The sequence below is a fragment of the Amphiprion ocellaris genome, chromosome 3 (genome assembly GCF_022539595.1).
Source record: "Amphiprion ocellaris isolate individual 3 ecotype Okinawa chromosome 3, ASM2253959v1, whole genome shotgun sequence".
NCBI classification, from domain to species: Eukaryota; Metazoa; Chordata; class Actinopteri; family Pomacentridae; genus Amphiprion; species Amphiprion ocellaris.
This window is the reverse complement of record NC_072768.1, coordinates 27,311,244-27,324,977: the sequence shown is the minus strand read 5'-3', so window position 1 is coordinate 27,324,977 and position 13,734 is coordinate 27,311,244. Positions and strand designations below refer to the sequence as shown.

Genomic DNA, 13,734 nt, shown 5'->3' with positions numbered 1-13,734 from the left:
CACTTCTTCTTTTCTAAATTTAAATTTGTTTTTAGCAAAAGCAGCATTTCATGTATGCATGATGGTGCAAACTCTGATTAATACCCACTTGCCCTCTCACCATCTGTGTAAAGTGTTGCGTGTGGCTACAATTTCATTGTTGTCTAAACAGTGCAGAGCTGTTGTCATCATTAGCATAGCTGTTTTAGAGGGAAGAGACCAGTGATGTGACTTGCTCAGGGTTACATTTATTAGACAACATGCTTACATTTATATTCCACTTCCACACCAAATAGCAGGTATACCCTAAGTCACTGACACTGTCTGTGTACCCAAGACAGATGGCACATGGTTATGTAATGTAGATAAAGACCTTTTAGGCAAAATTGTGATTTTGGTCTGCAGTTATGAACAAAAGTTGCCATACACTTGAACAGAAACATAGAAAATTAATAGTTGTAGGAATTACTGGAAAGTCAAGACTGATATACATGGTGTGCACCACCAGTGCATGTAAACTTTTGTTTGCAACTGCATATAAAAAAAATTTACTGTTGGACCATGCTGTATTTTGAAGTAAATGTTCACTCATTTTTACTATTTTAATTTTAGACAGCTGGCATTATCTACTCACCTATGCAGTGTGTCTGTGTTGACTTGTAGTGCTAAGAAAACTGACAACAAAACAGCAGTTTAACACCTCATATCTGTCTCCTGTTGCTTTTCAGGTGTTCCGTCCAAAGCCTCCTCCTGACGACAGATCTTTGCTGGCCAACAGAAGGAGTTCCACGCTCTCTGCTGAGGTCAGAGTCAGAAGCCTGGTTCACTGAAGCTGCTGCTGGAGTGTCTTGTATCTGTCAGGATGCTTCACGTCATTTGTTGGCTGTGCTAAGGTCACCTCTGCTGAAGGGTTTCACCACACCTGTGTTTGGCCTGTAGTCAATATATGATACTACTCTATTTAGGCCTTTAAAGTCCCATTTTTTAATAATTTGACGCATTTTGACTCCACCACAATGGATTTTATGGAATAAAACAATCAAGATGTGCTTAAAGTGCTGACTTTCAGCTTTAATTTAAGCCATGGGCCATGTAACAGCTGAGCAGCCAATTGTCCCATTGCTTTTGGTCCCTTAAAAAGGTGGAGGGCACATATAAAATGTGTTGCAATTCCTACACTGTTCACCTGATTTGGATGTAAAGACCCCTAAAGCTGAAAGTCTGCACTTAAAGCACATCTTGATTGTTTCATTGCAAAACCACTGTGGTGGTGTATGGAGCAGAAAAGCTGAAAACTGTGTCAAAAGAGCCTCACAAACTCAAGAAATAAATGTTAAGCGAATAACGAACAGACTAAGAGTGAATTTTGAAAACAGAAAAAAAAATAGCAGACACAGCACACAGTAACACTCACTGTAAAAGATTAGAGATTTTCAGAGTCCTGTGATCAAAGTTTGAAGGCTGGATTTAAAAGAAAAGTTAGATTTCTCCTCTGTTCGATCTGTATTGTAGAGCAAATGCTGGCACAAATAAATGTCGGACAGGCTTTGACTCCCTGCTTTTCTCTCTGATGAGCATATGCTCATTTTTCAGATCTTTTTTATTCTCCTCTGAATACCCAATCTTGTGTAAGGAACTCAAAGAGATGGAGGGCATTTGCAAACTATCAGCTACTCTGATCAGTCATTCCCTAAGCTTTTAGCTTTTATCTGTCTGTTTAAATGCCAAGATTACAAAATCTGTGAGTTACAGAAAACACATGATTCATAATTGATTTACTGTTTGAGACATCATGCCTGCAGTTAGTCTTCCTCACAGTCTGTAATGATCATGAGCTGTGGAGGCTTCTCAATCAGCTCACTGTTAGCATGTTAACATGACTGTTTGACACCTGTTTACCCAGTTATACTTGCAGTAAAACTCAGTCAGGGTGTATTGTCCTGCATAAATTTCAGGACCTAAGGTTTCCCAGTTAAACATTGTAGCAAGATTACCAATGTCATTCAGTTCACCAGGTAGTGTTTCTAGAGTTGTGGATGATCTGTGCATGCTAACATGCCAACACTGGTGTGTAAACAATGGCATACAACATACTTTTTTTTTTAAAACTTGGACTTTATTGTCCCTGTGGAGAAATTCTTTTCCACAGCGCCATTCCACTGGATTTACATTGACAGGACAGTACAAAACAAAACAAACAAACAAAAAAAAAACCCATACACATTCAACAAAAACACTGTTCAACGCATAAGTGTAGTTTTCACTCTGGCCAGATCACCTTGGCCCTTTATTAAGGGTTGCTATAACATATAGGATCAGGCTTTTGCCTAGTTATCTCAGTGTTCAGAATCTATGTCCTGAGGGGAGGAGGGGGAGGTATGTGTTGAGCGAGTGTTTTATGTCCTGTTCCAGTATACTTGCAACTCGTATAGTTGCCCTGTTGTTTAATTCTGAAATGTTTGATGTGGGAAGACCGATTATTTTGGAGGCTGTGGTGGTTATACGTATGAGTTTGGTTTTGGTTGTAACAGTGAGCATGTTGTAGAAGCAGGTGGAGCAGTACAGGAGGATATGGATTGGACTGGATGATGCTTTGATACAGCAACAGAAAGAGATGGGAGTCAACATAAAGTCCTTTTAGTTTACAGATGGTTGATAGTCTCTGGTGGCTTTATCAACAACATGGAGTACTAACGTGGAGTGTTTGTGCTTCTTGTTAACATTTTTTTTTCCTTTTCAGGTTTCCAGGAAAACTAAAGTTCCAAAATACACATATGTCCGACTGGGTGACCTGACGGCTGGGTCTGTTGTTAACGTGTATGGCGTGGTGGTGTTCTTCAAACAGCCGTTTAAGAGCCGTGGCACAGGTCAGTCAGTAACTCCGACCACAATGTGATTTGTGTATGTTTCTCAAACAAAACACAATATTTCTACAGCCCTGCTAGTAGATTCATCAGACTGTTGAAGATAAATACTAATGTTAGCATGTGCACACAAACAATGCTAACGTGCTGCAACATTAAATGTTTGCCATTTTAACCATCTTGTTTAAATGTGTTAGCATGCTACCACTTGCTAAAAAGCATTAAACATAAAAACATCAGTAGCTGAGGGAAAGGATTAAATGTTTTGTTGATTAGTGCATTATTTACAGAATTGAACAGATAAAAATTTTGACTAGAGGAAAAAATCTGAAAATGACTGTTACAATTCATGCCACAGAGATCATGAATGTCTATACCAAATTTTGTGATAATCCCTCAAATAGCTTTGAAGGTACAGTCAGGTCCAGAAATATTTGGACATTGACACAATTTTCAGCATTTTGGCTCTGTACACCACCACAATGGATTTGAAATGAAACAGTCAAGATGTGCTTTAAGTGTAGACTTTCAGCCTTTATTTAAGGGTATTTACATCCAAATCAGGTAAACGGATACATTCTTAAAAAGAAAGAATGTACTTGTGAGCTCAGCAATGCCAAAAGACCCAGAAGACCACAAAAAACAAATGTGGCTGATGACAGAAGAATCATTTTCTTGATCAAGAACAACACCTTCACAACGTTTGGCCAGATCAAGAACACTCTCCAGGAGGTAAAAGTCAACGGTTAAGAGAAAACTTTACCCATTCTGGAATGATATCCTATGGACAGATGAGACAAAGATCAACTTGTACCAAAATGATGGGAAGAGAAGAGTCTGGAGAAGGGAAGGAACTGCTCAAGATCCAAAGCATACCTGCTCATAAGTGAAGCATGGTGGTAGTAGTATCATGGCGTGGGCATGTATGGCTGCCAATGGAACTGGTTCTCTTATATTTGTTGATAATATGACTGCTGATCAAAGCAGTAGGATGAATCCTGAAGTGTTTAGTTCAATATTATCTGCTCACACTCAGCCAAATGCTTCACAACTCACTGGACGGTGCTTCACGAGTTTTTTAAGGCAAAGAAGTGGAATATTCTACAATCGCCAAGTCAGTCACCTGACCTGAATCCACTTTAGCATGCATTTCACTTGCTGAAGACAAAACTGAAGGGAAAATGCCACAAGAACAAGCAGGAACTGATGACAGCAGCAGTAGAGGCCTGGCAGAGCATGACCAGGGACCAAACCCAGCGTCTGGTGTTGTCTTTGGGTTCCAGACTTCAGGGTGTCATTGACTGAAAAGGATTTTCAACCAAATGTTAAAAGTGACAGATTTATGATTTTGTGGAGCAGGCAATAGGTCACGTGTTCAGTCGGCTCCGCATAGAAGATGCATTAAATTCTTTTTTTTTTTGACGATTTGACTGAGAGTGAAACACTACGGCTCATTTAAGACAGTATAATACTATACGAGATGGCTTTTTCTTTGAAAAATGGCAAATAACCTGCGCAAGTACAAGTACACGGGCAAGGTTTCTGCAAGCGGGACAAGTTCCGACTCTGCTGACGATAGCAATTCCGCTAGCATCACGTCCAGACCTGGGACTCCTGCGGATCCTTCAGGCAACTCAGCTAACATGAGGTCCAAACACAATGAGCAAACTAACCCGAAGGTTCTGAAAATCGAGCTGCTGGCATCTATTAAAACTGAAATGACTGTGCTCTTTCAAAGAGAAGTGACAAAGGTGATTACAAATGAGATCGAAGGGCTTAAATCGGAGCTACAATCAGTTAAGCTGGAGATAGCTAACAACACAGCAGCTCTTCGTTCGGAGTTGGATACAGTCAAAACTACAGTTTTGGATGAGGAGCGGGTGCTTTCTGTCCACTTGGACGATATAACGATGCTGCAAACCAAGGTCCGGAAACTGGAGAAAACTGTTGAGAGTCTGCAGGAGAAAAGTGTGGACATGGAGGGGCGTATGCGGAGATCAAATATTCGTATATTGAATGTAGCTGAAGGATCCCCAAGCACACTTGTTGCTGTATCCAGATTACTCCGAGAAGTACTGAAGATGGACAAGGACGTGCTTGTTGACAGATCCCATCACATTTTACAAGGGAAAAGAGAAGATGGCAAGCCCAGAGCGATCATAGCCAAATTGCACTACTACCAAGATGGGGTGAATGTCCTCCGTCACGCACGGGAAGCTGCTGGCCCACTTCACCACAACGGCTCAACCATTTTTATCTTTCCCGACTACCCACCGAGTGTGGTCTGCCTTTAATGATGTCAAAAAGTTTCTTCGGGGACGAGAGGGGGTGCGCTACGGGCTCCTCTACCCAGCCCGGCTGCGGATCACCCACAACGGCAAGGAAAAGATCTTCGAGGACCCAGCGGAGGCCACAACGTATGTAGAGGAAAACGTGAGGAGAGACAATAATTACCGGTAAAATTGCCCCATTTTATTTTGCATATTTACCATTTCAAATTGGTTAGTGTTTACATGCAGTATCGTTGCAGAATGTTTAAATATCTTACTAAGCTTATGGCACTGGGGCATTGATATTTTATAATGGCCTCGCTCCTTTCAAACGTTTTTGTGGGATCACATATCTGTTTCATTTGTTACACTCTCACCAAAATAGATAATTAACGCCATTATTTTTTAAAATATGTATATGAATGCGTATGCATATGCATGTATGTATGTATATGTGTATGTGTACATATGTATATATATGTATATGTATAGAGCATTGCAACAAAAAGACTTTTATCCATATTCAAGTTTTATTTGGAGCTGCCTGCCAAGCTAGAGTTCGTACAAACACGTAATGTGTGGATTTTGTTGTAAAGGGGTGTTTAATCACCATGTTCTTGCTGGTGACTTTTGGGATTGCGTACCTGTTGCACCAAAATTATCTCATGCATATTTTATGTTGGTGATGGAATTTTCTTCTGTATGTTTTGAATCAACTAAACACAATTTTGCAAGTCGTATTACATTTCAAAACTTATGGTTAGTCAATTGAGTACTCCAGGTTGTGTGTGCCAGGTGAATTTTGTATGCTGGAATGTTAAGTCTCTAAATCATCCAGTGAAACGTAGGAAGGTGCTTACACATCTAAAGCAGCTGAATGCAAACATAGCGTCTCTCCAAGAAACCCACTGATCCACTTTTGATCACTCAAAACTCAGAGGGGGTTGGGTGGGACAATTCTTCCATTCAAACTTTCATTCTAAATCTAGAGGAACGGCCATTTTAATTAAAAACATAGTCTCCTTTAGTGCATTAAAAGTTGAAGATGATTCAGCTGGGCGTTATATTATAGTAGTGGGGAGGCTAAATAACACTCCAGTTGTTCTGGCAAACGTATATGCCCCTAACTGGGATGACAGCACGTTCTTCACCGGACTCCTCTCTTGACTACCAAATATAGATACACACCATCTCATTCTGGGAGGTGATATCAATTGTGTGCTGTCACCGTCACTGGACCGCAGTTCACCAAGGACCATGCAGCCAACCTGATTAACACAAGTGGTTAACCAGCTTCTCAAAACATATGGAATGAATGATGTCTGGAGAATTCGAAACCGTGGTCGTAAAAGTTACTCCTTTTATTCATCTGTGCATAACACATTTTCTCAAATAGACTACTTTTTCTTGATAATACACTTCTTCCATTTGTTAATAATTGTGAATATCAAGCATTAGTCATATCAGACCATGCACCACTGTCGATGACTTTGAATATGCCAACTTTGAGCCGTAGTTACCGACCATGGAGATTTAATGCACTTTTGCTTTCCGATGCTGAATTTGTCATTTTTATCTCCAAAGAAATAGATGAATACTTGGTGCACAATAAAACTCCAGGTATATCCTTTGGTCTGATTTGGGAATTGCTAAAAGCATATATTAGAGGCCAGATTATATCCTACAGTGTTAAAGTAAAGAAATCTCAACAAGAGCGCCTCAGAAAGATTAAAAGCGATATTTTATGACTTGATGAAACTTTGGCTCACTCTTTTTCATCAGAACTATTTAAACAACGTCTAGCTCTTCAGACTGAGTTTAATCTGATAACTACAAAACAAAATGAAAATCTTTTAAATGAATCTAGACATAAAATATATGAACATGGCGAAAAAATTGGAAAAATATTAGCTCATCAATTGAGACAACAGCAAGTTGACAAGACTATTCTTGCAATTAACAATATGCATGGGGTGAAACTTACTGAACCTTTAGACATTAATCACCGGTTTAGTGAATATTCCTCACAATTATACACTTCAGAGTCCTGTGGAAGTGAATCACATTTTGATTCCTTTTTTAGTAGGTTTAGTCTCCCCACTGTTAGTGATCAAGCTGCTCAAGACTTGGAGAGGCCCTTCTCTAAAGAAGAATTTCTGAACGCTATTGCTTCTATGCAGAGCGGGAAAGCTCCCGGGCCGGATGGCTTTCCGAGCGAGTTTTTAAAAATATTTTCAAAAGAATTGTCCCTTATTTTGCTTTCTGTATATGAAGAGTCCTCGGTATCTGGCATACTTCAAGAAACTATGAGGCAAGCTGTTATATGTCTAATTTATAAGAAGGGCAAAAGTAAATTAGAACGTAGTTCGTATCGGCCAATTTCATTGTTAAATGTGGACAGTAATATTCTTGCCAAAATGTTAGGACGTCACTTAGAATTAGCTGTGCCTTTAGTTGTATCTGATGATCAAACTGGGTTTATTAGGAATCGGTATTCATTCTGTAATATTCAAAGGCTTTTAAATATTATTCATAGTCCCACTCCACCCGAGACACCAGAAGTAGTTCTTTCACTCGATGCAGAGAAAGCTTTTGATCGGGTGGAGTGGGATTACCCTTTTGATACCCTTAAAAGATTTGGCTTTGGTGTGAGGTTTATATCATGGATTTATATGCTATACTCTTCTCCTGTTGCTGCAGTTCGTACAAATAATAATCTTTCACATTTCTTTAAATTAGAACGTTGAACACGACAAGTGTGCCCCCTGTCCCCCCTATTATTCTCGCTGGTTATAGAGCCTGTAGTGGCAGCAATACGTAGTGATGCTTCAGTGAAGGGTGTACGAAGAGGTGTTTCTGAACATAAAGTGTCCCTTAATGCGGATAACACTCTTCTATATGCATCTGAGCCACTTCAGAGCCTGCCAAGATTACTTGGCCTTTTGGAGGATTTTGGGAAAATATCAGGTTATAAGGTAAACATGCAGAAGAGCGAGCTTATGCCCATAAACTCTATGCCCCAACATGGTATGCTAGGTTCACTCCCATTCAAATTAAGTAAAGATAAATTTAAATACCTATGGGTATGGATAACAAAAAATTATAAACACATGTACAAAACAAATTTTCTCCCACTATTAGACTTTTTAAAACAGGATTTTGAACATTGGAATACACTACCATTGTCATTAGGGGGTCGAATAAATATTATTAAAATGAATGTGTTACCCAAATTCTTATATCTATTTCAGGCTGTACCTATATTTTTGACAAAAACGTTTTTCATCCTCTTAGACAAGTTAGTTTCCTCTTTTATATTGAATGGGAAAACTGCACGCATCTCTAAAAATATTTTGCAACAACACAGAGAACATGGAGGATTCTCGCTTCCTAATTTCCAGTATTATTATTGGGCATCCAACACCCGTGCAATGTTATATTGGCCTCATGCATCGCATATTAGTAGCTCTAAATGGCTGAAACTTGAAAATATGTCTTGCAGTTTTGCCTCTACACTCTTTGCTATGTTTAGGGTTACCTATGTCTCAACCATTATGCAAATTTTCCACAAACCCAGTCGTTAAGCATTCATTCAAAATTTGGGCACAATTCAGGAGAGGTTTTGGTCTAAATGATTTGTCACCTCACGCTCCTATTGTAAAAAATCATATGTTTTTTCCTTCCATTATTGATGATTCCTTTACAGTTTGGGCAGCACCATGGACTGAAGTCACTGAAAGACATGTTTGTTGAAGGACTGTTTGCTTCGTTTCAACAACTGAAAATGAACTTTCAGGTTCCTGATTCTCATTTCTTCAGGTATCTTCAGCTACGCAGTTTTGTATCAACCTCGTTCAACCATTTTCCTGCACGGCCACCTGACTCACTCCTTGAAACCATCTTGGACTTGAATGTACATTCGAAAGGGATAATTGGTAAAATTTATGCTGCTATCAACTCCTTCAAAGTGGAGTCGTTGGATCGTGTTAGAGGAAAGTGGGAGGAGGAACTTGGAACTGTAATATCTGAGGAAAAAATGGCAATCTGTGATTAAAATTATATTCAATCTTCAGTCCGTTTGAGACATAGAGTAATCCAATTCAAAGTTGTCCATAGATTGCATTGGTCAAAAGCAAAACTGGCAAAATTTAAACCAGATTTGGATCCAATTTGTGATCGATGTGAAACTGAGACAGCAACGCTATCTCATATGTTCTGGAAATGTTCGAAATTGACACCATTTTGGCAGTCTATACTCAAATTTCTCTCTGACACATTTTGGATTGATATTGAACCAGATGCCACAACTGCACTTTTTGGCACTGTATCACAATTTGCTAATCTGAATAAAAAGTATAAAGATGTGATTGCCTTTACTACACTTACTAGTGGAAGGCTCATACTGCTTAAATGGAAAGAGAAATACCCTTCATCCTTCAAACTATGGTTCATTGACTTTTTGCATCATTTAACTCTGGAAAAAATAAGGTATTCCTTAAGACGCTGTGCTAACACATTTTATCATATCTGGCAACCTATTTTAGATCAGATTAAAGAGGTGGATCCATCACTGATTGTTAATGAGTAATGCTGCAATTATTGTAATTTACATTTTGTCCTTTTTTGTTATTGTGCAACAGGGTGGGATTGTTCGGGGGTGGGGGGTGTTTATAAACAAAAAAGGTAACTGTATTGTAACCTTGATATAATGCCTAAGTGAATTTTCAATAAAAAACAGTTTGAACAAAAAAAAGATTTATGATTTTGTTCGTTTGTCCCATTACTTTAAGTCCCTTAAAAAGGTGGAGGGCACAGATAAGATGTCTTGTAATTCATCCACCATTCACCTGATTTGGATGTAAATCCCTTCAAATTAAAGCTAAAAGTCTGCACTTAAAGCACATCTTGATTGCCTGCTCCCAGTAGTTCAGTTCACCCACTTACAAACTGTGCAATAAAAATGTAAATATAGACGCTGTGCAATTTCATAGAAATTTTGATGTAAATATTTGTATTTTTCTTCAAGAAGGAGAAAGTATCTACACACTTGGACAAAATTGTTGGTGCCCCTCGGTCAATGAAATAAAAACCCACAATGGTCACAGAAATAATTTGAATCTCACAAAAGTTAAATTAAAATTCTGTGAAAGTTAACCAGTGAAAATCAGACATTGCTTTTGAGGCCTGTTTCATGAGTTTATTTTTAAAAATAATTCTGTTGAACCACAGTTCAAAAGCAATGTCTGATTTTCATTGGTTAATTTTCATAGAATTTTTATTATTACTTTCCCTTCTGGGGTTTAAGTTACATAAACAAGCCACAAAAAAGAGATGGCAAGCAAGCTTTCAAAATGACACAATGCACTCTAAAACTAACGTAAAAAAATAAAACATTAACTTATAAGACCCTTTTTTGAGGTTGATAAAATAAAGTGCAAACAAAACTCTCAGTTACCTGAACATGTTTAGCATAATAAAGTGGTGCGTGTGTGGTAAACAAAAAGTCTTGTTCCTTTCATAGGGAGCAACACCTCTCCCACTCAGGCATGCACTCTGAACTACAGAAGCCCAGCAGGCAGGCGTTGGTGACGGATGTTGATGAGATAATCAGTTTTCATTAAAAGAAATTGACATTAAGTACAAAGTGGAATTAATCGATAAAATCAATTTATCGCCCAGCCCTAAGATACAGTAATAAAGAAAAACCATGTTAATAAGAACAATAAACATCTTATCAACTGAAAAAATAATGACTGAAAATCCCATCGTTTGAAAAATTGTGGAAATTTTATGTTTAAATTTTGAGAACAAAGTCATGCTTTTGGGCTGTCTAGTAGATCGGTGGTTAGCACTGTCACCTTGTAGCTAGAAGATCACTGGTTTGTGTCCCGGGCTGGGCCTGAGATCTTTCTGCATGAAGTTTGCATGTTCTCCCTGTGCATGCGTGGGTTTTCTTCAGCTACTCCACCTTCTTCCCACAATCCAAAAACATGCTGAGGTTAATTGGTGATTCTAAATTGTCCGTAGGTGTGAATATGAGTGTGATTGTTTGTCTCTATATGTAGCCCTGTGATAGATTGGTGACCTGGCCAGGGTGTCCCATGCCTTCACCTCAAACAGGCCCATGTGACCATAATGAGATTTAAGTGGTATGGAGATAATGGATAGATGAATGGAAGTCATGCTTCTACAAATAGAATTTCTATTTTACCAAATTTACAAAACTTCCCAAATGAAGAAAACTAGTGAGAGAGGAAAAAAAACACCTTCTTTTTCTCGTTTGCAACTTCTGTTTTCATTTCCTTTCTAATATTAGAAACAGAGGTTTTTCAGTATGTAAATGTTTACAAGAGACAAAACTGGCTCGGGCGAAGGCAGGGGACACCCTAGACAGGTCGCCAGTCTGTCGCAGGGCCACATACAAAGACAAACAAGCACTCTCACGTTCACACCTACGGGCAATTTAGAATAATCAATTAACCTCAGCATATTTTTGGACTGTGGGAGGAAGCCGGAGTACCCGGAGAGAACCCACGCATGCACAGGGAGAACATGCAAACTCCATGCAGAAAGATCCCGGGAAAGCCGGGACGCGAACCAGGGACCTTCTTGCTGCAAGGCGAAAGTGCTAACCACTACGCCACTGTGCAGCCCTGTTTTCTTTCTTTCTTTTTTAAAACAGTTTCTGTTATTAAACATTTACTGTTATAACTAAAAGTAGAGGGTTCATCTTTTCAGCACCATGGACAACGGTGTAAAATGCTCAACATCTGTGTTTGACACTTTATTTTGGTATTTTTTGGTATCTTTTATATGTCTAAAACTGTCAAAAAGCATGCTAGCTATTGAAAAACAAGGCAAGAAACCTGAAGAATGCTTCCTCCTCTATGACAGAAATGATCTGACAGACACACAAAAAGAGAAAATCTTTCCTGAAGCTATGAAACCTGGATCAGTGTGGTGTGAGAGCACGAGCAGCAGCAGCAGCAGAGAGTTGTTTGGGTGGAAATATCTGTGATTATTCCTGTGCACACACAGAGAGGTGTTGAGAGAGGTTCAGAGGAGTCGGATGGCTAAACATATTTTCAGTTTATGTGTTGGTGGGCTAATAATGGAGGTCTGGGTTTAAAAGCTTCGATACTCTTCATCATCACTCTGGGAGATGTGCAAATCTAATCCACTGAACCTTGGGAGCAATGTTTTGTCATTTGTTTAATTTCCCTATTAACACTGTTCAAGTGATATCATCATAAAATAGAGAAGATGCAATTTGGCTTGAGGTTAGCTTGTAGATGACTGTGTCAATACTGCAAAAGAAGAGTGATGGACATGGTGGTTAGGCAATAAACACTAGATTGTTCAGTCTGGGTCAGCATGGCGTGTGTGTGTGTGTGTGTGTGTGTGTGTGTGTATGTGTGGGGTGTGTGTGTGTGTGTGTGTGTGTGTGTGTGTGTGTGTGTGTGTGTGTGTGTGTGTGTGTGTGTGTGTGTGTGTGTGTGTGAGTGATAAACCAGGAGTCTTTCACAGTAAGATGATTGTCATTTTTGCTGGTTCTAGCTTCTCCAAGGTGAATATTTGATGCCTTTCTTTGCTTTGTAATTCTTTGCTCTGAAAACAGTCACTACTCACTATATACCTGTGTTCACCATTTTGGAGAGTGCTGTCTGAATGTTAAGTTGCAATTGTTACACCATATATAGTGCTCTCAAAGTATCACACAATGCACCGTGAAAAGTAACGTACAGCTGATAGTTGCTAACCAAGCAATATATATGATATGGTATACCATCATGCCTTGTGTTGAAGGAGAAGGATTGGTGCCATTTCAACAGCTTCCTGATGGCTATTTATGTTTATATGTATATTTTACAGAATAGCAGAATAGATCTTTTACTTTTGTGTAGCTTCTTAAAATGACACTGGGCATGAGACAAATTCTTTAGTTACTGTGTGAAAATATTAAAATGAAAAATCGTAATTTGTATTAATATTACTTCTGGGCAACTATTAAAATTTTCAATCGCAATTAATCACATTGTTATGCGGAAATTAAATAATGAATTTTAAAGTAGTGTATTTTGCCCTTTTATTTTAAAAGTACTGCTATATGAACAAAAGTGCAGTCACATTTGGTTTGCAAACTCTTTAAACAAATAAAATGCTTTTTAACAGCAGTCTGCCCTAAACACAGTAGCAGTTAAAATATTTCTTGTAAATCTCAACCTAAACATTAATGTAATCAAATCAAACAACACTATTTGCCACTGCCAGGGCATTAATGTTTTATGTGGTTTGCAATAGAAAAACAAGTTATCCTCAGGGTCCAGAGCCATGATCATAACGTTATAACAGGAACCTTCCCAGCAACAGCAAGTTAACATTTGTAAATCTGTATTCTTATTTTTTCTCTGAACAGGTACCAGCAGAAACATTTTTCTTTGATCAGGAAGCAGCAGAAACAATCAATGTTCAGTAGTGGCTGCCCCTGTTAGAGCGAAGTGAAGTGGTCGAACACACAAAAATACGCAGCTCGGACTGACTGTGCAAAAGACCTTTTAGTCTGTGAAGTCCGTGTTTGTACTTCTTTTTTTTTTGGCCTTTTTAGGCTTTAATATATTGGA

At 38.7% G+C, this 13,734-nt stretch overlaps 1 protein-coding gene across 4 annotated transcripts in view; it reads left to right on the top strand.

Moving 5' to 3' along the window:
- Positions 1–13,734, top strand: part of pot1 (protection of telomeres 1 homolog) — a 118,658-nt gene that overhangs the window by 42,275 nt on the left and 62,649 nt on the right. For all 4 annotated transcript variants that reach the window (XM_035956113.2, XM_023287891.3, XM_055009169.1 and 1 more), the window contains 2 exons: positions 708–782; positions 2,720–2,846. In XM_035956113.2, coding sequence (XP_035812006.2) covers positions 708–782; positions 2,720–2,846 — 202 coding nt within the window. The remainder of the gene's footprint in view (positions 1–707; positions 783–2,719; positions 2,847–13,734) is intronic.